We start from the raw sequence: 26,563 nt of genomic DNA on the forward strand, positions 1-26,563 counted from the left end.
GCCACAAATTCTTTCACACCCTCTGCTCTGTGACTTTGCACTCCCTCCCAGGAGGGGTTGGCCCTGTGATTTCCTTTGGCCAAGGTAACACCAGGGTCTAAGTCTGTCTAGGCTGCTATCACAAAATACCAGAGAATGGCTTAAACACAACAGACATTTATTTCTCTCAGTTCTGGAGGTGGAGGTCCAAGATCCAGGGGCTGACAGGTTCTGTGTCTGGTGAGGCCCTGCCTGGTTCACAGCCGACAGCCTTCTCACTGTGTCTTCCCAGGACGGAAGGGGTGAGAGAGCTGCTGCAGACTCTTCTGTAAGGGCACTGATTCCATTTGTGGTGGCTCCACCTTCATGTCCTAATCACCTTCCTAAGGCCCACCTCCTGATACCATCACACTGGGGTTGAGGTTTCAGCACATGGATTTTGGGGAGACACAAATATTTCCCCGTAACAGTCAGCCAATGGGGCATCAGCAGAGGCTTGCTAAGTGCCTGGGTACTGGGCTTCTCTCTCTGGCTGCTCTTGGGAGCTCTGATTCAACCATGTGAGTGAGTCAAGGCCAGCCTTCAGGAAGGCGAGTGACACATACCTCCATCCCCAGTCAGCACCACCAGCCATAGGCTGGCTGCAGTCGCCTGACTGAGCCCTTCACAGAGCCACCTGAGGAGCCCGGCCCAAACGGCCCACCACAGACTTGTCAGCCAACAAACTGGTCCAAGTCATGTTTGGGATGGTTTGTTACTCAGCCAAAGCTAGCTGACACAGCAGCCATTCTCTGGTTTCTTTGGTGATGGAGCACAACCCAGAGTCTGAATAGGAGAATGAAACACCCAAACTAGACTTCCGTTCTTGATTTTCCCTGGGAGGTGCGAGGTGTGGGAATGTTCTGGGAAATGTCAGAAGTTGTCATGGTGATTTGGGAGATCTGTCAGGATGGGCCTCACTGTGAAAATGAGTTCAAATAGGATTGAAAAATGGATTATTTGAAATTGCCTAGTTATCAGTTTGTTAGTAGCAATAAGATTCTTTCCCCATATAATTGTGTTCCATTAAATAGAACTGTCCCATTTGGAAAGGACAAAAGTGGGATGAGAGGAGCTATCATTGAAATAAAGTAAAACAGAACAAGATAAAGCATGAGGTAAACGTTCCGCCTTTGGCTTTGGCAACTTCTCTGCTGCTGCCTGAATGCCTTAGAAAGTGTGAACAGGCCAGCAGGTGGAGGGGGTCTTTGCATTTTAAGAGGGACTTTCTTTAGTATAATTCAATCGAAGACTATTGGGAAAATGGAAAGGCCATGAAGGCTTATTGTTATTGTCCCATAAATCTTAAGTTATAAAGCTGGACTCTCAAGGGGTTTAAAATGGACAGTGGCTGTGTTGATTACGTTTGAATTATATCACCTCCAGCTCCCGGATACAGCCTGATTAAGGCATGACTTACTCTGCAGAACTTACTAGAGCACTAATAGCTGCTGGCCTATTTAGGAAATTATTTTGTCTTGACGAGGGCTGGCTGTCCTGGGACACCGTGTCATATGAGCCATCGGGGACCATGCAGTGCTGAGAGGATGCACTCACAGCCTTCTATTTATAACCGGCTTGCTTGCAGCCGCCAAGTGGTGAGAAGTGGATCGCCAAGCATGCTGGGAGGTTTGGGGGTCGCGTTGCTTCTTCTTTAAACCTGCAGGTGGATGGGAGGTGAGCTCCACGTGCAGCCCCAGAGGGCATGGAGGAGGGACCAGGGGCTGTCACTCAGGTGCTCGAGCATCTAATGCATGTCACATGCTGTTCTAAGCACTTCACATGGGTCAGCCAACGTACCCACAACCCCAGGAAGTTCTCCAGAGGAGGAAACAGAGGGCAAAGTGAGTGAGTAGCTGTCCAAGGTCGTTCAGAATTCAAGCCCAGGCAGCCTCGTTTCCAAGCCTGTGCGTGACTGCTGACCACAAGCAAAAATGAACACAATGAAATATAAATCCCATATTTCAACGTGAACTCAGTTGCAAATGTACATGAGACGTTTTCAGTTTCCCCCATTGGTCCAAAGCGTGCTCAGGTGAGGTCACTTGTCCTACCCCTGATCGGTGACCTAGGCAGATGTGGACCTTCCGGGGTCCCTCGGTAGCCAGGGGAGGCCCGTCCTCAGTGGAGAAAAGCTATCCTGCAGCCCCTCGGCAGCCCACCTGCCCCGGGCCCACTGCCGGGCCACCAAGCTTTCTTCCAACCATCCCGAGATGGGGCTCCGTGGATCTGAGAACCCACGAACACAGGTGGGAAAAAAGCACACATTTATTGTCGCCAGCCTCTGCTGAAGTGCAGCATTTCTTTCAGTTACAACTGAATCCACAAACCAAGGTAGTCTGATCAGTATCTGCAACTCAGAGACACCAATAGCAAAACCAGACATCATCCTCTTACATTATAACCATTTCAGACACTATGAATCATTCACGTCCATCAGTACCTGAAGATGTAATTACACCTGCCTCTGTGTCATTTGTTTAATGTAATAATAAAGAAGTATGTGCATTACTATATCGATTTTTTCCACTATTTCGATAACTGCATTCATTATAATCAGTTTCTTTATAATGCTAAGTATTATTTTACTGTATGCACTTCTAAATGAACATTCGTTTGTTGAGAAGTGTTCCAGGGGCCTCACTGGATGCCCCAAAGGCTCCAGAGCACATAAAACAGACAGACCAGCAAACCGGAGCTGGTCTGGGGGCACTTGAACAGCAGCTGGGTCTTCCTTCACCCCCTGAGCTTCGGGTCCTGGTCCCCCAGGGAGGGGACGACAGCCTTCTGCTGAGTCGTGGCAGCACAGGCTGTGCCTGGCGTCTGCTCTGAGCCTCCTGGGGCCCCTGGGCTGGCTCTCCAGGGGCCCGTGGGTGAGTTTCCGTAGCTCCCTCCGTCAGACCCTCCGCCCTCCCTGGAGAGCCAGCTCTGGCCTGTCCTCTTCCACTCCAGCCGTTTCTTTCTCCCCACGGGTGTCTCACAGCTTCTCAGGGCTGGCGCCCCTTCCCAGAGGTGGCCCCCTTTGGAAAGGGCCAGAAGAGCTGCGGCCAGCTCCCTTCCCCAGGCCCCTCAGCAAAGCTCACAGCTCCAGGCACAGAAACCTGTGGGTGCAGGTGGTGTCCTGTGTCACACATCACACTCTGCTCCTCCCCGGGCTCCGAGGCCCCGGCCCCAGGGTTCTGGGATCGGGAGATGCCTGCTCATCTCTGAGAGGGGTCCACCCCGTCGGAAAGCTCCCTGGTCTCCTGGCTCCAGGGCAGGGACTTGGCAGGCAGCTTCTCCTCTCCAGGGATGGCCCGCCCTCCCCCCTCCTTCTCCTTTTCCTTCTCCCTGGACAGGGTGCAGGTCGGGGGGTGGGGTGGCGGGGGGAGAGCGCTAGTTGAGGGATCCAGGCTGTTTCAGCTGGATGGGATCTGCCCCCAGGGGTCGGCAGCTGTCTTCAGCGTCTGTGACAGTGGCCGCCTCTCTTTTCTTCAGTTTGGGCCTCCAGTTCCTAGTGAAGGCAGGGGAAGAATCCCACCCACCGAGCATCCCGCAAAGGCTTGGGAAGGCTCTGGGGAGGCGCCTCTGCCAGGCTGCTGCTGGAAGCGATGCTTCTCTTCCTCACAGCCCCGGCTTCATTGAGGATTCCAGGAACCCTTGCCCGTTGCCGCGGGAGCCAGGCCCCATCATCCCTGTGCTGGGCAGGAGCAGAGAAACGGCTCTCGACCATGACGGGGTGAAAGACACAGGCAATGTGGACAGGATTTCTTTAAGGACCAAGGACGGCTTCTTAAGAAGAAACCATCCAACAACAGTGCAACCAACATCCATTCGTAATTCTTTGAACATGTGCGTTTTCGGTATATTTTTACCATAACAATTCATATTCACAGACGCTGGTGAAAGAGTTCATTTTGTATATTTAGAATCATTCTCCATTCACTTTTCTCCCTACTCAATTTTTTAAAAAAGCATGAGCCTGGCCATGGATTCTAATTAGTACCTGGTGATTTGTTCCAGGGTAACCTCGTGAAACACTGAGCAAAAAGGGAGGGGGCTCCTGGAAATTTTAGCCCAGCACCCCGTGAGGTGGGGCATTGCAGTGAGAGGCAGGGTGCCCTCTGCCGTTTGTCCTGGGAATGTCTGCTCAGTTGCAAGAGGTCTGGCTGATAAATACACAGTCTGTCACCCTGAATCGGCGAGCAAAGCCAGTTTCCAAAAATTCTGCAGAATTCTCTCATTTGTATCAAAGAAATAAATATCCCCAGGGCAGAGCGTGCAAAGCTTGTCCCAAGCAGCGATTCAAGTAAATCACGGTGGGAAACGTTTCTGCCCAAAGGAAGCGGGGACCATCCACGGGGAAGGGATGATAAACTACGGAACTGAGTTTCAGAAGTCACCGGCTCCGCTTAAAGCTGCAAGTCTAAAAAAGGCACTTCCTGGTCGTGGCCGAATGACTCAGTTTCACCATGACTCAGCCCAGCTCCCGGTTGCCCAGGGGGTGGAGAGGGAACAGCAGATGCTGTGCAGTCGGGATGCAGAGCCCCCAGAACGGGCGCAGCTATTTCTGGAGGGTAAATGGGGACGGGGGAGTTCATGCAGGCGCTTGCTCAGGAAGTACAAGTGGGGCGTTAATGAGAGGAAACACTCCCCACTCAGAGGCTGGGGATGGTTCAGAGCCTCCAGAACCAACCTCTCTAGGCACCGCCACGCGAGGGGCGAGGCGCCCTCCTGCAGGTGATGCAGGGGAGACGCAGGCTGCCAGCAAACCCAGGAGAGCCCTGCGTTGGGGTGACCCGTCCCCCTGCGCACAGGACCCGGTCCCCTGCAGGGAAGGAGGTCTCTCCAGCGTTCGCCAGCTGCTAAAGCAAACTTATCTCCAGACTGTGCTAGGAAATTGTTTCCCCGTCCCAGGGCTGCATTTTCAACGTGGGGAACAAACGTTAAGCTTTAAACAAATCAGTTACAAACAAATGTGAGTTGCCCTGAGTACCAGGGAAACAGTGACCTTGAGATGGGTGGCCCAGAGGCTGCGGGTCGGTGTGGGGAGCTCGGGTGGCAGTCCCTCACCATCCCACCTCGCCAGGGCCGGCGTCGAGGTGTAAGGGCAGCCCAGAGGAGAAGGTCCTGGAGTCAGCATCACTCCACGACCTGTTCTGGGAAGGGCTGGCTGGGAGGAGGGCGACCTGGCGGGTGATGCCGAGGCTGTAAATGGAACTAAGGCTGTTCCTGTATCATTTCAAAGCGGGGAGAGGCCTTCGCTAGTGGCAGGAGGAGAAAGCTTTTTCAAGCAGCATCGTGAACAGTGGGGCACAGACAGGAAAATCCATTTTCAGAAAAAATAACCTGGTGAAATATTTCTCTCGATGTCTTAAAGGGAACAGTCTCACGTCTCTGGTGCGATCGGGGGTGGTTTGGAAGTGGGAGAACAGCAGACCTGAAACCTTGAAGATCATTGCAAACTTGTTCTCCTTCAGAGCCCTAATGATTACGTATTTCCTGTGTATACATCTTACCTTGTAAGGAGACGTGGGTTTCACTACGTCTCCTCCAGAGGGGTCAGGAGAGTGCCTGGAGCAGCACGGCCATGCCGAATAAATGCCTGACTGTGACCTTCTCAGTGTGCATCATTTCCTTCTATCAACCAGCAGGGAGACTGAGGGGAATCAGACAAATATAACTAAAATGATGCAAAGGGTAGGGCACTTCTTATGACTCGACTTGTAAGCATCTTAAATCTGGAATGTTGAAGAGGACAAGAACTCTGGAGTATGATTTTAACAAAATCCCATGTACTCAAAAGTGACCCTGGGGGACACCTTTTAATACTGCAGAGCAATCATCTCAGATCTAATCAAACTGAATGCTTTTTTTTTTTTTTTTTTGCATTGTACAAATTAAGTTTAGGGAAACTTCTCATGCAAGTCAAAAGGAGGCCGAACACAGATGTATCCTCAGAATGATTGAGAGGAAGGTGTGACAGGAGGATGAGCAGAGAGGGGAAAGGACCCCCCTGCGCTCTTCCAAGGAGGGTCTGTGTGCTGACGCCGCCCGCAGCCCGGATGGATGAGGGATTCCCGGGCCCGCAACTCCTTGGGCACGTTTCTCACCTAATCTTCTCTCTCACTTAATCATCTTCAAGGCAACTCTCATGATCCCCACTTTAACCCAACCATCAACCCCACCCCTGCCTATTGTAAAACTATAGTTTTCAAATCTATAACCTCATTTGACACACCTGACAAGTGACAGGTTTCTTCCGCAATAATTTTTTTAACAGAAAATTTCTTAAGGGCTTGATATTCATTTTCATTTATCCTGTACCTCACCTGGTATCTGGAAAATGGGAAGCACACAGTATATGAATGACGAAGAGGTGGATGGATGGAAGGATGGATGGATGGATGGATGAATGGAAAGATGAATGGATAGAAGGGTGGATGGATGAATGGATGGCTGGATAGATGGATGGAAGGATGGCTGGAAGAATGGATGAATGGATGGGTGGATGAATGGATAGACGGAAGGATGGATGAAAGGATGGATGGAAAGATGAATGGATGGATGGATGGACGAAAGGATAGATGGATGGAAAGATGAATGGATAGATGGATGGATAGATGGATGGATGAATGGATGGGTGGATGGATGGATGGATGGATAGAAGGATGGATGGATGGATAGATGGAAGGATGGATGAAAGGATAGATGGAAGGATGGATGAATGGATGGGTGGGTGGATGGATGGATGGATGGATGGATGGATGGAAGGATGGATGGATGGATAGATGGAAGCATGGATGAAAGGATAGATGGAAAGATGAATGGATAGATGCATGGATAGATGGATGGATGAATGGATGGGTGGGTGGATGGATGGATGGATGGATGGATGGATGGAAGGATGGATGAAAGGATAGATGGAAAGATGAATGGATAGATGGATGGATAGATGGAAAGATGAATGGATGGAAGGATGGATGGAAGAATGGATGGAAGGATGGATGGATGGATGGAAGAATGGATGGAAGAATGGATGGAAGGATGTATGGATGAATGGATGGCTGGATGGATGGAAGGATGGATGGAAGGATGGATGGATGGATGGATGGATGGATGGATGGATGGATGGAAGAATGGATGGAAGGATGGATGGATGGATGGATGGATGGATGGATGGATGGATGGAAGAATGGATGGAAGGATGGATGGATGGATGGATGGATGGATGGATGGAAGGATGGATGGATGGATAGATGGAAGCATGGATGAAAGGATAGATGGAAAGATGAATGGATAGATGCATGGATAGATGGATGGATGAATGGATGGGTGGGTGGATGGATGGATGGATGGATGGATGGATGGATGGAAGGATGGATGAAAGGATAGATGGAAAGATGAATGGATAGATGGATGGATAGATGGATGGATGAATGGATGGGTGGGTGGATGGATGGATGGATGGATGGGTGGGTGGGTGGATGAATGGATAGATGGAAGGATGGATGAAAGGATAGATGGAAAGATGAATGGATGGAAGGATGGATGGATGAATGGATGGCTGGATGGATGGAAGAATGGATGGAAGGATGGATGGATGGATGGAAGAATGGATGGAAGAATGGATGGAAGGATGGATGGATGAATGGATGGCTGGATGGATGGAAGGATGGATGGAAGGATGGATGGATGGATGGATGGATGGATGGATGGATGGATGGATGGATGGAAGAATGGATGGAAGGATGGATGGATGGATGGATGGATGGATGGATGGATGAGGGCTGCCTGGATGGACAGATGGGAGGGAAGGCGGGGAGGGATGAAGGAGAAGACCATATTTTTTTTCTTGGTAGTAAATTTATGTAAATTACACCCAGTCTGAGACTCTCATCTGGAAGAACTACAAAATAAATATGATCTAAATTTGCAAAGCTTACAAATTTATTAATGGCTTGTGCAGTAACTTTTCCTTTGATGTTTCTGTGGCAAAACTAGCAACAAATTAATAAAAGCTTAATTTTTATACAAATAGTTTTATTACAAATTTGAATTTTTAAGAAATACACATTTAAAGAAATTACACAAAAGGCCTTAGTAGTCTTAAAAACGTTTTGGAGACTTTTAGTAAAATGTCGTTTCAGGCATAGTGGTCCAATTCTGCTCTCCTGCAATGCATCCGCTCCCCTGCTGAAGTCTGAACACAACTCACGAAAAACCAAGGAAGCCGCCTGAATGTGCTTACAGGTAAAAATACTGATGTTCTGATTTGACAGAGTTATTTCTCACACCAGGCTGCAGAATGAGGAATACTCATAAATGAAGGCCTTTTAAGTTTGTTGCTTTTGAAGTCAAGTCATTCAGTTTGTGATTAGTGTTTAAAACCCTGAAGATATTTCATACAGAATAAAAACAAGAAGCTCAAAGTACATGTTTTCCTGTAATAGACACCATATCCGTGAAGCCGGGTTTGGTTTTGGCAACACACAATTTTTGGTTTGGAGGTGAACAATGAAAACTGGTGTTTCACATTCAATACCCTAGTGTTTAAAAATCTCTGTTAAAGGACAACACAGGCTTTTAAAGGAAGAAACTATGTAAGCTTTATTTTAACAGTGGAAATGAAACTACAACTTGACCCGCCTAATTGCTGACATCTATATAAATTACTAAAATATATATATATTTCATTTCTGCCTACTTTGGGGACCATCTTTATTCCACAGGAAATCCGTGACTTCTGCAAAAGCAGCTGCATAGTACCACACAGAGCAGAAAGACCGAAATTTCTCTTTGGTGGGGCGGTCGGAAGACAGGGCTACTAGGCCCCGTCCTTCCCTTTGGAGGTTCCAACCATCGGCTTTACACGACTATTATTTGTACAGACTGAGGGACCTGAATTTTGAAACAGTTAGACAGTGATATCAACAGACGTTTCACCTGGGGTGTGAAATGGATCTGTTATAATACAAAAATGCAAATGGGCTTCGCCCAGGTTGGAAGGTCCCACAGCCCTCCTAGCACCCTTTGGTTTTCTGATGGGTCTCACTTCACACATCAGTGCACTGGACTGTAGAACAGACATATTTTTTATTTCATCAGAAGTGCCATTTGGGACTTCACTACGGGCAGCTTATTGTGGTCTTGGATTCTCCTTCAGCAAGTAGAGGCCAACGAAGCAGGGTGTGTTAGTTATGCAGATTCCTATCAGGCACCTTACAGTTTTCATACTGGACAGTGAGGTACACAGGATATATTTCTAGAGTTCGTTGCTGTTAGAAGAAGGAGGGAAGAGGGAGGAGTAGCACCATGTTGTGAAGTAGCTGAGGGTTGGCTTCGTTATGTTCTCCGCATGCACACTTGACAGCGACTGACATGCGTGCGCAGCTCTCCAGCCTTCAGGGTGGACGGCGTGGGCTTCCTGAAAGGCAGCACAGAAGTCAGGGTCACCGCATGGCTCAGGCCAGCTCCTCGGCCCTCCCTCCCATCAGAGATCCCCAAGGAACCAGCTTTCACCCTGCCTCTGAGCAGGTACCGCACTGGGGGCATCCCACGGCCTCGGTAACGCCTGCAAGTTATCATCTGCACCCATCCTCGGGCCAAGAGTACAAGGCGAGTGAGGGCACAGCCAGAGTCACCCACGTCTGTCTGACCCCAAAGTCTCAGCCAGTCCCCACCACAGACCCTGCCTCTTCAAACTATAGGTTAACCTTTTGTTTTCTCTTCTCAACTCGATTATAAACACCCCCAGACTAGGAAGATGGTCTTCCTCTCTGAGACACTTCACACACATCCTAAGTGCTCATGAAATCATTGCTGAATGACAGAATGAGCAGCAAATCTGGAATAATCGACCAGACCTCAAAATACATTCGTAACTCTTGAAAGTTGTTCACGCAGGTGGTCTGATTAGAGGCCAAAGACAGGGGAGGACATTTAGTGTTCCAAATGCTTCCTTTATCCTAGGAATTCTGTTCTTTGACTATTGGAGAAGTGAAGTCTGAACTAAAATGAGTACTAATCAAATCTTATTCAAATTAAAGTAGCCATGTAATAAGAGTACCTTGTCTTAAAATTGAGGTGGCTTACGTTAGCAACTTTGGTGAAAATCCTAGTGCCCCCAAATTATTTAAATTAATGGGATCTTACCTAGTTTTGTTTAAGAAGGCATTTCAGTTAATTGTACCAGGCTGCTGGTTCAGAAAAAAAAAACCAAAAAAACACAAAATCCACTGTTACCTGTTAACCCTATAATGGGCAGCCCCGGGAGCTGGTGCTCATTTCGGTAGCTAATGGTCAAATTCTATCTGGAGAGTTGACGTCAAGTTCCCAGCTGCCTAGAAAGTCTCGGGTGAGCTACTAGAAAGGCACCTGGTAGTTTTTTGAGGCTTAGACATTTACGAGTAGTGAGCGTGTTGCTTCACCTTTATGATCTAAGCTAGAAAGAGACAGGGTCATAGCAGAGGTCCACAGAATTCTCTCCGAAAAGGTAAAGACAGAAAGGCTTATCTCCAGGGCCGAGAAGCACTGATTTGGGGGACTGAACAGGAAGTAATTGTTCAGCCCCATCGGCGCCCAGCGTCCACTCCAGCAGGGCTGCAGCTGGTACTAAGTACCGGACAGAGGCCTCATTATGTGTTCCCATCCAGTACAGACTGGGCCCCGCTCCAAACTAACTTCAAGGTCAACGGCCACTTGGGACCGTTGTTTTAAAGGTGAAATTTTGGTAATGGAAATGAAAGAAGAGGTTCTCTGTATCCATTTTGGTGGCCTTTGTGCTGAAATTAATTTTCATGCGCAGGCCTGAAAAACGGTCACTGATAACTCGCCATTGATAACTCCAATTCAGCATTATAAACACCATGAAAACCAAGGCTGTTCACTTCTCTCTCCCTGCTGGTTAAAGGTACAATGTTTTAAAATGCTCTGTTTGCAGATTTTAGTTGTGTTAATGATGTTGCCATGGATTCATCTTGAAAAACTGAAAACTGGACTTTTTTCTTTCATGGCTCTTCAGCAATGAATGAATGAAGCCTGTCACCTAAGCTCTGCCTTTTTTTTTTTTTTTTGCGGTACACGGGCCTCTCACTGTTGTGGCCCCTCCCGTTGCAGAGCACAGGCTCCGGATGCGCAGGCTCAGCGACCATGGCTCACGGGCCCAGCCGCTCCGTGGCATGTGGGATCTTCCCGGACCGGGGCACAAACCCGTGTCCCCTGCATCGGCAGGTGGACCCTCAACCACTGCGCCACCAGGGAAGCCCCTAAGCTCTGCCTTTGAACATGGTCTTGCTTATCTGCCCATGTGGAACAGAACCAAATATCTGTTCCTATCCTATCCTATCCGTGGAAGAAGTCTTCCTAAGGATTGCTGAAGACCATCTTTGGGACTTTGCACCGGACCACGTGTATGGATCATGGATGCCTGAAATAAAAGCCACCGGGGGGGGGCGGGTCGAGGGGGGCACTTTACTTGAACATCTGGCTTCTTTCGATCGTGGCAAGCCAAAAGCTGTAAGCGTTTGCATAGTAATTGCAAGTCCCGCGGCCGTGGCACTCGATGAAGGGGGCGCTTCTGAACTCTTCCAGACAGGACCCAGGAGAGGCCAGGGCTTGGCCAGAACCTTCGGCTCCAGCGCTGGTGTGCTGCAGGGAGACAGGAGACGTGAGCCAGAGGTGCCCGCCCACCCCGACGGGCTTCCCGGGCCCCAGGGAAGAGCCGGGGTGCTCCCTCCCGGAGAGCCGCCCTCTCTGTCTCCCGAGGCCACCAGGGAACACACTGGTAGCCACGCCGCCCCATGGCATCACGCCGGGCACACCCAGTGCCAGGAATCAGCCGACCACTCCTCCCAGGGGCGGGAGGTGACTGGTCCAGCTCCACCAGCATTTTAACAAACGCTGTCCTCACTGCTTTCTTCTGGAAACACTGAAACCTCTTCTAACTTGGGGCGTGAGATGACAGCCAAAATGTGCAGAGGATGCTGGGACCAACTGATGTGACATTAGACTTTCTAAACAAAATTATAAGGGATCATCAAAATCCTTTGTTTGCTACATTAGGTAGCAAAATCCTTTATTTGCTACATCCTTTATTTGCTACATTATCCATTTTCTTTTCTTTAAGAAGAGAAAACTTAAACAAGAGAAAGAGGGAAAAGAAAGCTACTATGGTAACTGTTCAGTTGGGTTGAAGTACGCTCACCTGTCCTCAGAAACCAAGACATAAAATGAAAGACGTACAAATGGAAGATACGGCAAAACCTCTACAGGATGGCTATTACGGACATAAGAAAAGTGAACTCTGGAATTTTAGAGCCATAAGGGACCTCTGAGGACAAAGCTAACGCCCTTGATTCCCAGATGAGGACCCCAGGATTCCAGAACATTCCAGGTCACACTTCCCAGGCAAAGCTGAGATGGGAACAGGCCTCTGGAGGGTGCCAGATCCGAGCCCCTCAGCTTCCCCACAAAGCCCCCAAGCTCAGCAGTGATGGGATGCCTATTCTCCAGAATCTCATCATTTTGATTTGCTCTTGGTTTTGAGAAATTATGGGCAATCGTTGTTCAGATCTTTGTATGACACCCGGACAAGGGACGGGGAAGTGACAGAGTGCTTTCCTCCATTCTTTTTTTTTTTTTTTTTTGCGGTACGCGGGCCTCTCACTGTTGTGGCCTCTCCCATTGCGGAGCACAGGCTCCGGACGCGCAGGCTCAGCGGCCATGGCTCACGGGCCCAGCCGCTCCGCGGCATGTGGGATCTTCCCGGACCGGGGCACGAACCCGTGTCCCCTGCATCGGCAGGCGGACTCCCAACCACTCGCCACCAGGGAAGCCCTTTCCTCCATTCTTTACTCCTTGGATCGAGGGCCTCTTCTGTCAAACTGAGACTCCATCTAGTATTTCTTATGATAATGGAGTCGAAAGTCCAATCTGCCTTTGAGTCAGAGTTGTATGTTTACATCACTGCGAGTATCTTGACTTCTCTACACCATAGTTCTAACCTTTTTGGCTTTCGTGATAAAGGAGTCACCATGCAGTATTTAGAATTATCAAAACAACTTGCTAAATTTTGTTGTTGCAATTTTTTGGACCTGTTGAAGAGTCTAAATGCAGGATCTTCAACCCAGGAAATCTCACCATCTGACCAGTGAGAATCTAATACACAAGCATTTGAAGAACTGCTTTCTTGGCAATTTCTACACTTGGAATAACTTACAGCAGAAAAACACAGTTAAGAGGCCACTTTCCCTGTCAATCAAATAACAAGGCTAATGATGATTTGGGGGTCAAAGGTACGTACGACCTGGCCACACCTGGGAGTGTGACGATGGCACTGGGCTTACAGTGGTGACGTGGGAAATGTTTGTGGAGGATCATTTACAGGGAGTGATTCTAGTGCAACCTGATGGTCCAAGTTCAGAGCTTCTATGTTTTCAATCAGTGCTTTAAACTGAGGCAATAAAATATATAAGAAACTACAACGGGATCTCAGAAGGGTGCTGTGTTTCCTGTTCTAATTGGCTTTTGGGAGGAAGGGAGCATCGGGGGTCTGGCATCTGGGGTAGCTGGGCGGTAGGAGAGCAGACTCATGTGGGAGGGGTGTGGACCCTCGGGCCCCTGACACCGGCCAGTGCCCCCGCTCTCTTCCTGACTCTAGCTTCTGCTTTTGGGCTTGCAAGCATTTTAGTAAATGTGTACCCACCATGGGCGCACCCTCCTCTTCCCCCAGGGAGGCGCTGACTCGGAGTCTCATCAGGTCACCTAGCGACCCAGTCCCAGAAGAGGAGGGCTCTGAGCGGGAGCTGGACCCCCTGTTGTCCCCTCCCAGGGGAGCAGGCCAGGCTCCTGGGGACACTTTGCAGGGGGTCCCAGGAGCGAGGGAAAAGAGGTGGGGTGACTGTGGGCAGCTCTTTGGGGGAAATATGGAGTTTCCCCAGACACTTACCATCACAAAGGAGTAGCCAATCCAGAGCGAGGACCAGCCGCTGGGGCACTGCGGGATCTGGATGGTTTGGCTGTGCACAGCCATGACCATGGCCGGAGCCTCACACACAGCACACCTGGAAGGCACGGAGCAGAGAGGCTCAGCACAGCCGAGGCAGGCCTCCACCGGCTCGCTCCTCTCCCCATTATCTGCGCTCCGTCTCGCCACTCCATCTTTCTGACCCAGTGATGTGTTTTACCAAACAGATCAGGTGTCCCCTGCTTGGACTCTGAGGCTTAGGGTCTTCTCATTGGTGTGATAAGCCTGCCTCAGTATTAAAACATTAAGCTCAAAACCAGACCCAACACTTGTCATTTAGCCATCTACTTTGTAGCAGGAAGGAAACTGGAAGGTCAGGTTGTAATAGGGACCATCTCCTGAGGCGCTGGGGCTGCAGGAGACTTTTGTGTTCTCCTTTGTGTATTTTAGCGTCTTCCAGTGTTTCAGCAACGAGTGTGGATTTCAGCAAACACAATGAATGCTCAACAAAAAGGAGATGGTGCAATCCAAGGGCTACCACTTGCAGAACACGGCGATTTGTTTTAAGCCCTGAATCATCTTCAATGTAAGACGAACATTGAGTGAATTATAGTAACTAAGACAGATAACAAACCCAGGGCTGGCTGTCCACGTGAGCCTCTTCTGGAGACTCTTTCCAGACCTGGAACCAACAGGCCAGTGAGGGGACTCTGCCCCAGGCCGGACTGGATGGCCCCCAAGCCAGGCTGGCTCGTGCTCAGCCGCTGGGACTGCACCCAGGAATAAATGACAGTAACACACCACGTTCTGACTCAGACCTGCTCTACTAAGCGACCCTTTGATGGTGGGATAACGTTTGGTTGAAAAAAAAAATTTAAACATCAGCAGTAAAATAATTATATTCAAGTCACAAACTGAACAGCGTGCTAACAATGCTGATAAGTGACTATAAATGGTGTTAATAATTACACCTAGTTATGCTGGAACATTTGCATGAAAATGGATTAGGAGTGTGAAGAGGGCTGAAGTGAGTCATTCGGTTTTCCGTGCGTGTGTGTGTGCGGGCGCGCGCTATTTGCTATTTTATTCACACAAATGCAGATGAAGTAAAGGGCTCAGCTAAACAACAGTGACTGAAATTGGCCTCTACATCTGCCACCATCTGCCTGCCAGACACAGGAGCAGACATATAGCACAGAGGAAAGCGCATCATGTCAGGCTCTCCCTGGGCTGGCGGATTCAAGCCGCTGCAGAGACGTGGTCTGGACCCCGTCCGATGGGTGCTAGGGGACAGAGAATCACAGATTTAACGAGCCACAAGGTCCCTTAAAATCTGTACACTCTCATTCCCCATATTACCTATGAGAATATGAGACCACGGTTAGTTGTGTCAAAAGGCAGAATTAGAACACAGCACCTACTCTCATACCAGTGGTCTTCAATCTAGAACAATTAAACAGTCCGCAGTTTTTGATGATCCATGTCTGCAGAGAGTCGGAAAGTGCTTAGAAAATTCTGTCAGGATGACAGCAGAAAAGTTGGTACTTTTTCTGCTTAAGAGGAAGGATTTTGTTATTAACTCTTTCTAAAATTAAGCTTTAGGACGTCCCCAAAAGGGAGACCTCAGAAGGAACCTGTGAGTCCTGAGAAGTCGTCAGAAACCACTAAGTTAAAGTAACCGTGGGACCTGGGTGCTCAGAGACCCAGAGGAATGGGCAGCATTGTTACAAAAGGGGATGTGAGATGTGTGTGCTTTCAGAGCAGTGAGTTAAAGGATGTGACTTCTGAGGTCACATCAGACACTGTGCATCTGTGGGTCAGTTAACAGGGGGACATGGAAACCCCGAAATGGGCAGCGCTGGGGTGTTTAAACAACTCATGGTAATGGGTCCACAGAGAAAAGCAAGTCTCAGACTTGAGGCTTCTCCTGGACCTGTTTCTGGAATGTCCTAAACACATCCCAGAGCCCTGTGTCCCAACCAAATCAAGGTCAATGTCAATTTTATCAAGATGGTAAATAGGAGACAAAAACGAATAATCATTTTCTACCTGTTGTCCAAGGAAAGCTGAACAAAAACATAAAGGTAGTTAGTGGTTAGTTTCTGTTCTTGTGCACCCAGCATGGTTCTGAGCAAGAAAAGTCAACACAAATCAGCCCACAGGGACCCCCGACACATGGGAAGGACATCTGTGTTTTGAGAGGTGCCTCTCTGGAAGTTACCAATGACTTTTCCCATTTTAAGACCCATGAGATAAGTTTTCTTACAGCTCAAAAGAAAAATCTTAGAAAGCTGTCGGGAGATATTTTGAGGTAAAGCCATCAAAAATCTGATTTTTCCAATAGGCATCTCCCAGCCTTTCAGGTCCAGGTCTATGAGGTACATTCTTTTCACAAGACTGTTCTGTGAGGACCAGCCTTCCACACCCTGGAGCTACAGACCCCATAAGTGACCAGTCCACCCCGAAGTAGGTGGTGACCATCCAGTGATGGGTGGTCACCACACGGGGTGCTGGGCTGCTCCAAGCCCCCACCCCGTCCGCCCTCCCCTCTGACTCCAGACACCACTCAGCCCACATCACTAGTCTTTCTTCCTATTCAAAAGCTGCTATTTCTCTAAAGGAAATGTAGAAAAGCTTCCGGTCTTTCTCACTCTCACTTTCCTAAGGAAAACTTGTCCTGCCTTGTCATTCTTTTCACCCTTTACTATCTTCGTGTGTAAAAGTAAAATGAGAGACTAGCTTCTCAGTCAAACAAGTTCGTACCTTTGCCACTTTTCTATTGCTTCTGAGTGTAGTTAAGGAAGCAACTTTTAATTAGAAGGAAAGAGGCAAAAGTAGGAAAATCGTGTACTTTTCGGTCACAATCATTTCAATTTCCCATTTTATTTCCTGCCAGGAAGACTCTTAGGGACCTGAAAACATACCCCAGACATTAATTAGTGTGGAAAGCACTTAATTTGGGAAGTCGCTCAAATGCATGCAATCTCAGTGGGTACAATATCACCTCAAGAGTGCAAAAACTGGTGGGGTGGAAGAGAATGAGAAAAATCTTAGGATGTACACGTTAATGTGCACGATACATCAGTATCATCTTTTATATGTAAAGCATAGACATACAGTATGTCCGCGGTGTCATCATTTCCTGGGGACTGCCTTACACCCACAGTTAAGTGCCACTGAACTGTACACTTAAAAATGGTTAAGACGGTAAATTTTATGCTATGTGTTATGTTAGTTTATGTTATTGTTTTACTACAATTGAAAAATAAAAAATTTTTTAAAGTTTCTTGGGGGTGATTCCAAAAAATATATCTTAAAAGACTCCTTAGGGAGATAATTATTTAAGAAAGAAAAAAGCTGCAAAGCTGTTCTAAAGTTTGCCAGGGACTCCAGCGACACTGCTGGTTCATGGCAGGGAAGGCAGCCACCCGGTGAGTCACACAAGATAACACATCGTGTTCCAAAGCCGGGCCTTATCTCACCAAGGGTTTGCATTAAAATTTTTTAAGAAGATAACTGACTTTTACATCCAATTATTTGTATGGCTGATTTCTGTTACAAAACTCAGGTATCACAATTAGTAAACGGAATGGCAATAGATCGAATATTTGGGGGAAAATGGAAAAACACAAAAATAATCTCTGCCCTGGCTGTGAGCTGCTTTTCTCCGTCAATTGTATGTGTGCTCTGACGGGCTGGACTCACCTGCTGATGAAGGGCCTGATGCCCTCCCCGGTGATGGGCGCCATGGACATGGGCATAGGCTCCGGGGTGGACAGCCAGTACGAGTAATCATTTCGGGAGGCGAAGTTGCAGACATTGTTGATGTTACAGAAGAGGAAAGGCATCGTGCTGAACTTGCGCAGACAGCTGCCAGCCGTGCCTGGGGACGTGGGGAGAAGACGTTGCTTACCATTCACAGTCTGCCTCGACACAGAATGCAAGTGAGCTAGCTAATAAAGACATCTATCCTACACAACCGCTAAGGTGGAAATAAACATGTTTGCCAATTACAGAAAGAAGGAAATAAATGTACCCAACAGACTAGTATGATTGGAAATGAGCATTAAGTTCAATGCAAAGTGATCCAGGCCAAAGGGAAACCATCAAGAAGGAGCAGGATGAACAGAAACAAAGCAGTTCATCAGTAGAGAGAGACCTTTTCCTGCAACTGAATTCTAGAAGGAACGTAACATGCAGCTCCTTGTACCACAGCTAGGAACTCACTGGACCGCGTCTTTCATGAAATGCCGAGCCGTCTTTATATATGTTGGCAACCTCAGTGAAAGGTAGAGGCGTATAACATTAAAACATAGTTTGGTGGAGCAGATCTGAGAGGACTGAGACGATGACGACAAACACACAGCCCTCTACGGATCTAAACTAATAGGACAGAGGAATTGTGGGCAGGATAACGTGGACATTTTGTAAAACAGCAACAGTAAAGCTGCTCTATTTCATGACTATGAATGCACACTGTTACGTGTGTGCTCCAGATATCTTGATCCTACTTGATAATTTGAAGAAGAGGTCAGCAGTTTTATTAATTTAAAAGTTTCAAAGAGTCAGCCTTTACATCTGCCTGGCTTCCCTTTAGTAGCACGGTGGCTGTTGGTAAGGATGGCCCACTTGGTAAGGACGGAGGGAAACAAGACTCTTTTCCTTGACTAGGTCTTGGTGACACTCTGAACCGCAGGACCAGAGCGGGAACACAGCCCAGCACCACCCAGCGCCGGACACGCGACGTGGAATGAACACACCCATCTGTAGATGCCTCACCCAAGTCCTGGCCGTGCGCCCGCTCGTTGCCTTGTACGTAGAGCAGAGAGTACCCGTGGTAGAGGATTTTGGTCCCAGGAGGACACTGGGGGTTGTCTGTTGTCTGACTGTGCCTGGTCACGAGGAAGCCGTGATCAACAGACGGGGTGCCTGGGGGACCCATGGATCCCGGCAACCCATCAGGGCCGGGTGGACCCGGGAAGCCTCTTGGACCTGAAAGACAGCAGAGAAATTCGCTTCCTCAGTTACAAACAGGCGAGACTCAGTACAACCACCACCTCCCTCGTGCCACCTCAGCCTCTCCTCTCTGCATTCCACCTGGAGATGTTTTATAAGCATGGTGCTTGGTGCAAAGCAGAAGCTCATAAACTCAGTCCAGTGAATGAATAAATGAAATATGTGAAAATATAAATATATGAATAAAGGAAGAAAATGACATGACTCCATGCCTGTATTCATACAGCATTTGGGAGCTCCTCTGAGGGAGGATTATTATAGGATGATTAAAACAACCATCTTTTAAGGTAGCTTCCCAGCCTCAGTGGCCCAAAGCCAGCATATGGAATCAAGGGTGGAAGGAAGCTCCCGTGCAGGGTGTCCTCCTGTCCCCCGGGCAACCACGCTGCCTGCAAGATGTTCACAGGCCTCCTGCTGGGCTGGGCCCTCTGTCTACTTAGTTGCACCCTCAGCCTTTGGCATCCCAGCCACGATGGGACCTCTGAGGTCCTGCTTCTCGGGAAGCAGATCAACTTTAGTCCGTGCCAGTCAGTGGCCTTCTGGCCAACGTGGCACATGCATCTGTTCCCTGTGCCCTTTGCTGAAATGGAGTGTCTGGGCTGCAGGCTCTTAGAAAACCCGATAGGGCCGTCCCTAGTGGCCTCCTTTCAATAACGTGTGGGAGGCACTGAGCTTTGATCAACATCTGTCCCCCTACACAGAAGAGAATGAGGACAACCCTTAGCTCCTCTGTGAGATCCTGTTTCTCCTAAGAAACAAACTTCTATGGAAATCTTTCAAGGAACACTTCCTTCTGCAGGTTTCCATATGCCTGGGCCTAAGGCTTCTAACCCGGAGATGCAGATCGAGGGTAGTGAGGTTGGGACGGCGCAGCAAACCTACCAGGAGGTCCAAAGGGTCCTGCCTCTCCTTTCTGGCCAGGGGCCCCATCAAACCCGGGAATACCCGGTGGCCCAGGTAAGCCCACAGATCCTGTCACACCTAAGAGAGGAGAAAGAATTCATGATCCGGTTGTGGAGGGCAATAAATAGGCTGTATCTTTTTCTTCCCTTTTGAAATGTCTTCTTTGGCCCCCTGAGAGGGAAGCACAGGGCCTCGGACTACAGGTGGGAAAGCTTTCCCAGAAAGCCAGAAGGTTAACACACACTCTGCAGACTGACACCCACACGGGGTGTGCCTCATCTCGGAATTCGGGGTTCTGCCCGGCTTCTTGCTGTTGTTCTGGTTCTTGTTTCGCACACAGTTTGGGGAAAGGCAGTCACATGGGGGTGGGGAGAGATCTGACGCATTTTCATTTTCTCAGGTGTTTCCCCCTCTCGGCCACGTTCTGGTGTCTCAGAAAATGTTTAGGCACCGGGTTTACTGACGTGGGTAGTTTTTTTGTTTTCATGTGTACGGTTTATTCCTAGGTGGTTAAAACAAATTTTCATGGATGCTACCTTTCTACTCTAAATGTTTTCCTTCTTCTTTATCTTCCATCCCCACTCCTCAGCAATAGCTTCTGAAGTAAGGAGTGTTTAGCCCCAATAATCAGAAAGATTCTAGCTTAAGGTGTCCAGGAACCACAGGGATTTGCGCAGATCTTGGCCACTTGGGTAGAGCTTTGGGGCCGCTGTGGAGAACACCAATCCCTACAATTCTGGATTGCTACTTCCTGCGGTCCCCTATCTCCTGGCCGGGAGAGATGCTTTTCCCATTCCTTTGCCCATGTTTTTCTAAGTGAACATAGATGTACTGAGTTGTGTGTTGCCGTAGCTTTTCTTGGATTTCTTTTTCTGACCTTGTTAGGCCTCTTCAGAAACTTCATGTGGTTTTGACATACACTGAAGGAAGGTAAGAAAGTCATCTTCAAATACGTGTTTACACAGTCACTGCCCAGAGGCTGTTGTGAGACACGCGGGTGAAGAGGAAACGCCGCCCGGGTCAGCTCCCTCCCGCCTCCACAGTCCTCAGCACAGCGCGGTTATTCCTACCTTGTTGTCCTTTGGGGCCTGGAGGTCCCTGAAGCCCTTTCAGACCTGCGGGGCCCTCAGGACCAGGGAGCCCTGGCTCCCCTTTGATGATGTCGTATGGACCCGGGGGACCTGGGGGGCCAGGAAGACCTGTGGGAATCAAGGCAGCCATTGGTCAATTTCACTGTCCACATTCAGGGCAGAAACAGCTTCTGACATGAAACCCAACCAAAGGCAGCGCTTCTCAAAAGTAGAATCACGATCAAAACCACAAGGGACCAGATCCTCACGACGAGACACACGGGTGTCTGCGCATCTCTATTATCTAACCTAAAATCCTGAATCCTCGGGACTGGAACAGACCTCGGGGTCACCAGTGTCAAATGTCCACTCAGATCTGGAGGCCTTGATGGACCCCTGACCCAAGGGGAAGCTCATCCCCCTCAAGGAACCACCCCTCACATGGGGAGCTCCAACAGGTGAAATTAGGACTTTTTTCTCGTATGTATCTGAGATCTGCCTTACTGCACGCCAGAACCACTGGTCTTAATCTTTCAGCGCTGAGTGAACATAAACCTCCTTCTGTTTGACGGGTCCTGAAGTACACGGAGCAGCCACGTGAAGCTGGGGGCCTCGGGTCTACCACAGCCTCCCTTTCCTCCGGTCTCTCGCCCCTCACACGTTTCCCCATTTAGCTTCTCCCCGGATAATCCACTTCTCAGTGCATTCTGGTTGCTCACTCCCTCTCTTGAAACACGGTCTTGAAAACTAAACGCAGCCCTCGAAATAAGCTCTGACACACAGAGACTAGGATGGGATGCAGACTCCCTCAGACCACTTCCTTCTAAGACCAGCTGTGTCTCTGGAGCCACCCGGCACGTCTGGCTCCCCGTGGAGAAGCCAAGGCAGCCCCTTTCTTAGAAAGAACTCCATACTGTCCAGCCACAGTTTGTTCAGCCTGCAAGACGGATTTCGTTCCTGATTTTTACGGCTGATTTCCGTCTGCCCTCAGAGCCTGTGAGATTTTGTCTCTCACCCCTTTCCACTGGATTTATCTCAGGCACAGATTTAACAAACTTGACTTTCAGGACAAGTCATTGGTAAAAGTGTCAACTAGATTAGCCAAATATAGGAACCCTGCCAAGTGGCCAAAGAATTTTCAACTGCTGTTTTCTAATGACCAAATTCTCTTACCTTTAGTTCCAGGGAAACCTTGGTCTCCTTGGTCACCTTTAACTCCCTGAAGGCCAGGGAGGCCTTTCTGCCCTGGAGGAAAGTAAAACACTGTCTTTGCACAGAATTCCAAACGATAACTGTGTGTGTGTGAATACACACAGGATATACATATATGCACATACATGTACACATATGCTTATGTGTACATATACACACCTACATACATACACACATAAAATACATGCATACACACACACAGTGAACACATTTCCAATTTATGCACATGGAAGAAAAGAACATTACTTGTATTCAGCTATGTAAAACTTTTGATGAAACTCTTCTTTCTAAAACCCAGAAGTCACATTTTTCCAAACATGCAGCAAACCATAAAATGGTCACAACCAGTGGAAGGGCACGTGATTCTGTTTTTGGTCACGATCTGGTTCCCACGTGTCCCCAACTAGACCACAAGATGCCTGCAAGCTGAGAACTTGTTGTATTCACCTTTCATTCATATGTACCTGATGCTGCAGTAAAAAAAATCAAAGTGCCTGGAAGCTGGTAGGCACCCAATAAATATTTGCTTCAAACATTAAAAAAATAATGAATGGCCCAAATCCATGACTTCTCATTGAGATGCCAATGATCCACTGATTGTTAGGAAGAAAATCAGAATGTCTTTATACTGCTATGCATGGGATTCTACAAACGGGGCAGCCACCCAGAAATGGCATTTTAATTTGAAGAGAACAGGATCTTGTACTGCAATGCTAGGTCTATCAACAGGAAAGCACCAGGGGCTGGGGCTCTGGTGGCAGGTAAATGTGTCTTCAGGCAGCATCTCCCTTATGTCTTACCTTGAAACCCTGGAACTCCTGGAGGTCCCATGTCACCCTTAGCACCCGTAGCTCCCGGAGAGCCACCGATCCCCTAGACACACAAAGAGAACATCAGTCGGGAACGGCTCAGGAGACATAGGTCCCTCAAGCAACAGGTAGTCAGGAAGTTGGGAACAGCCCCTCCATGCCCTGAAGTAGCTCTGTGAACAAATGTTGCCTTGTGGCTGCTTAAAGATGTAAAAAGAGTGACAAAACCTGTGTGTGTGCCTACAGCAGGGAGCTGGAAAGGGCAGCAGCTTGCTTTAGGCACTCTGCCCTTTCTGCTTGTCCGCCTGTGTGGTACATTCCAGGAGCAGGTGTAAATCCTACATCCCGCTGTCCCCACCCCATAGCACGATGCCATGAACAGAGTCAAAACTCCCTAAACACTTGCCATGGCAACATCTCAATCTATCAACACCAAAGAACCTTTCTGGATGACTGTACTCCCAACACTCAACCACAGTGATTTTTCTTTAAAATTAGGTTCGCATATTGTCTTAAAAGTGCTTTTAAATATGGAAAAAAAACATAAAAAATACTAAAGAAGGATTATTTTCCTTTATAATACAGTGATATTTTTGTATTTAAAAAAATATTATCTTAATTTCTAGATATTTCAACATAGTTGTTCCTTTCTCAGTATATAAAAAGTTGTAATGTTTCTTTGCTTTACCTTATTTTAAAAAGTGCCATAAGCAAAATTACATGCACAAATATATATCTATATATGTATACATATAATGCACATATATATACATAGAGATAGACACTGAATGGCGCTAGGAATAGGGATATATTTCTATGTTACTGAGGCTTTCTTTTTGCATCATTTGTATATAGATTTTTAAACCCAGGCATTGAACTATAATCTCCAGTAGGATAACGTTTCACTGTTGATAGTTTGTGTAAAACTAGATGGTAAAAAATTTTGTAATAGTTGCCTACCATGATACCAGTAAAGATGGCTGATTACTTGCCAGAGAGAGAGGGGCTGATTCAAGGAGGATCTGGGAGTGTGACACACATGTAACACACATGAATACACACATACACACACAAGTATTATCTTATGATCCTTTGCAAAAACAAGACCTGCCAAGGGACAACTCACCGGCATGCCCTGGAATCCTGGGTCTCCCTTGGGCCCTGGAGCCCCAGGAGTGCCCGGCCAGCCTGGGTTTCCCTTGTCACCTTTCAGCCCATCAAGCCCAGGGAGCCCTGGAGGCCCCATGGGTCCCGGAAGCCCTAATGGGAGACACAGAAGTCCCATGTTTGAGGTCAGAGGGTGGTTTTATGTGTAAGTGTCCCTGGGCTGTGGTCGTCACCACTGCCACCCAACTGTCCCCAACTGTCCCCAGCTGTATACAACAACATCATATTAAGCAGCATGATCCCTGAAGACATCCAGGCAGGTCCTAGAAGGAAGAATTTCCTCCACAGGCAGTAAACGTCGATATAAACACCACAGTCTCAGAGTCAAGTGCCCTGTGGTCTCTGTGCTCAGGGGTGGCCGTGCCGTAGGGCAGCCACCTGTTCATGGGGGAACAGGTGTGACAGAAGGTCGTGCTGGTTTTAAACAACCAGCCACACGTGGCATTTGTGCTCCAGTCCTTTTCAGTAATGGCCCTTCTCCCTCTCCCTAATTGCACGTTCCTTGAAAGAGCACAAGAAAAGCACTGACCCAGTGGAGGCCCAGGTAAAAGGGGCCCAATGTCTTAAGCAGTTTCAATGGTATTAAATGTTGCAAACTTCTAAATAAAAAGCTCATTTGAGAATTTAGTTATTCCAATTTCTTTGATACTTGTGTATGTTTGTGCCTCTGTTTCAATCCCAGCTCTGAACCTAGCGATACACCCTTACCTGGAAGGCCAGGTTGTCCCTGTGGGCCCCGGTCTCCTTTGCGTCCCTCCACCGCGTGGCCCGGAGTGCCTGGCAATCCCGGCTGTCCCTGTGGCCCCGGAGGACCCATGAATCCTTGTTCTCCTTTGGATCCAGGAATTCCTGGGCTCCCAGCTAAGCCTGGAAAACCCACGTCGCCCTTTGAACCTAAACAGTAAAGACAGGTTGAGATCACGGTGAAAGGCAGGGAAGAAGAGAAATCCAGTGCACCAGAGAGGAGGGAGGGGCTTCCAGAAGGACCCAGGAGGAAACCGGAGCCGGTGCCCTTCTCTCTCCTTTTTATTAAATAACGTCCCAGACACCCGCCATGGCCCACCTGAAGAAGAGAAAGCTCAGGGTACAAAGAACTGCATCCATTCTTTACACTGTTTAAAGGTGGTGTTCTACGGCAAAGGCATTTGAATGTATGTGTAGACAAGACTGCAAGGTATGGCACTGCTGAAATTAAGGGCTTGTTCTACCAACAGGTGAATGAATAGACAACTGTGTTACAGCTACACCATGGAACACGACTCAGCAAGAAAAAGGAATAAACTACTGACACAAGGAACAGCACAGGTGATTCAAATTCATTACGCTGAGCGGATGAAGTCAGGTGAAAACGTACATGCTGTAGGATTCCATGAATGTAAAATGCTAGAAAACACAAGCTATCTACAGTGCCAGAAAGCAGACCAGTGGTTGCTTGGGGTGCAGGTCGGGGTGGGGACAGGAAGGAGCAGAGTGGGGGTGACAAGGCAGCCCAGGAAACTTCTGGGGTGACGATGCATTCAGTGTCTTGAATGGGCTGATATTTTCATGGGTGTGTACATAGATCAAGATGTAGCAAATTGTACACTTTAAATATATGCAATTTATTAGATATCAGTGATACCTCAATAAAGCTGTTTTAAAAAATTTTTTTAAGTGAGAGCTTGTAGAAAAAAACCCTGCATGTTTAGTTTTAAACATATTACCCCAACTTGCCAACAAAATGACAAAATTCTAGGATTGCTTCAAGGTTATTAAGAAAAAATAAGAAGGGAAGGAAACAGGGTCACCATCTAGAAGGATCGCTGGGCCCTTGTTGGGATTTCTCCCCGCCTCCGCCCCCCCCTTCACAAGGCTGTGAATCCAAAACACGCACGCCACACAGTGGTTTGCCGTGAGCCAGTAGAAGTGTCAATTCGACTGTCCCAGACCCGTAACCTATCATCCACGTCCACGTGCTTCCTCGTATCTGCTCTGCCAGTACCACGTGTATCAGCGGTTCGTTGAAAAGGAAGAACATACTTGGCAAATGTGTTACCTTTCTCTCCTTTGGCCCCTGGAAACCCTGGGAATCCTCTTCCGGGTAGACCTACAAGATAAAGGTAAGAAGTCACGTTTATCTCTCCTAAAACAGCCGAGCTGCAGGAACCGCACAAAGCAATACCCACTCTTTGCACCAATACCATATACTATGTGCGAAACACAGAGAAGTTAGTCCGTTGCACTTTGCAAGTAAAATTATATTACTACAGTTGTTCTAAGACACCCGTGACGGGATATATATATAATTTAGTACATTTTCCCAAGTACCTTGGAGCCCAGAACCATTACAGCATTTAGTAGAAATGATCTGTACAGATGGGTACTTATCTCCCATTACTGTCTGGAGGCTCACCAATTGGCTTTTCTCAGATGACTAGCCAACT

General features: G+C 48.1%; 1 protein-coding gene across 2 annotated transcripts in view; it reads right to left on the reverse strand.

The window, feature by feature from the left end:
* Positions 1-1,425: 1,425 nt before the first annotated feature.
* Positions 1,426-26,563, reverse strand: part of COL4A1 (collagen type IV alpha 1 chain) — a 160,317-nt gene continuing 135,179 nt past the window's right edge. Inside the window, exons 41-52 of one of the 2 annotated variants that reach the window (XM_082602474.1) lie at positions 26,176-26,226; positions 24,849-25,034; positions 24,100-24,233; positions 22,965-23,037; positions 22,126-22,197; positions 20,953-21,081; positions 19,862-19,960; positions 18,743-18,955; positions 17,669-17,846; positions 13,946-14,060; positions 11,474-11,646; positions 8,024-9,424 (exon numbers count right to left, since the gene is read on the reverse strand). In XM_082602474.1, coding sequence (XP_082458600.1) covers positions 9,343-9,424; positions 11,474-11,646; positions 13,946-14,060; positions 17,669-17,846; positions 18,743-18,955; positions 19,862-19,960; positions 20,953-21,081; positions 22,126-22,197; positions 22,965-23,037; positions 24,100-24,233; positions 24,849-25,034; positions 26,176-26,226 — 1,505 coding nt within the window. In that variant the 3' untranslated portion in view covers positions 8,024-9,342. Of the gene's footprint in view, positions 1,438-8,023; positions 9,425-11,473; positions 11,647-13,945; positions 14,061-17,668; positions 17,847-18,742; positions 18,956-19,861; positions 19,961-20,952; positions 21,082-22,125; positions 22,198-22,964; positions 23,038-24,099; positions 24,234-24,848; positions 25,035-26,175; positions 26,227-26,563 lie in introns of those variants that run through there. The other variant, XM_082602475.1, reaches the window with a different exon arrangement.

Source organism: Mesoplodon mirus, assembly GCF_964341445.2.
Source record: "Mesoplodon mirus genome assembly, chromosome: 17".
NCBI lineage: Eukaryota > Metazoa > Chordata > Mammalia > Artiodactyla > Ziphiidae > Mesoplodon > Mesoplodon mirus.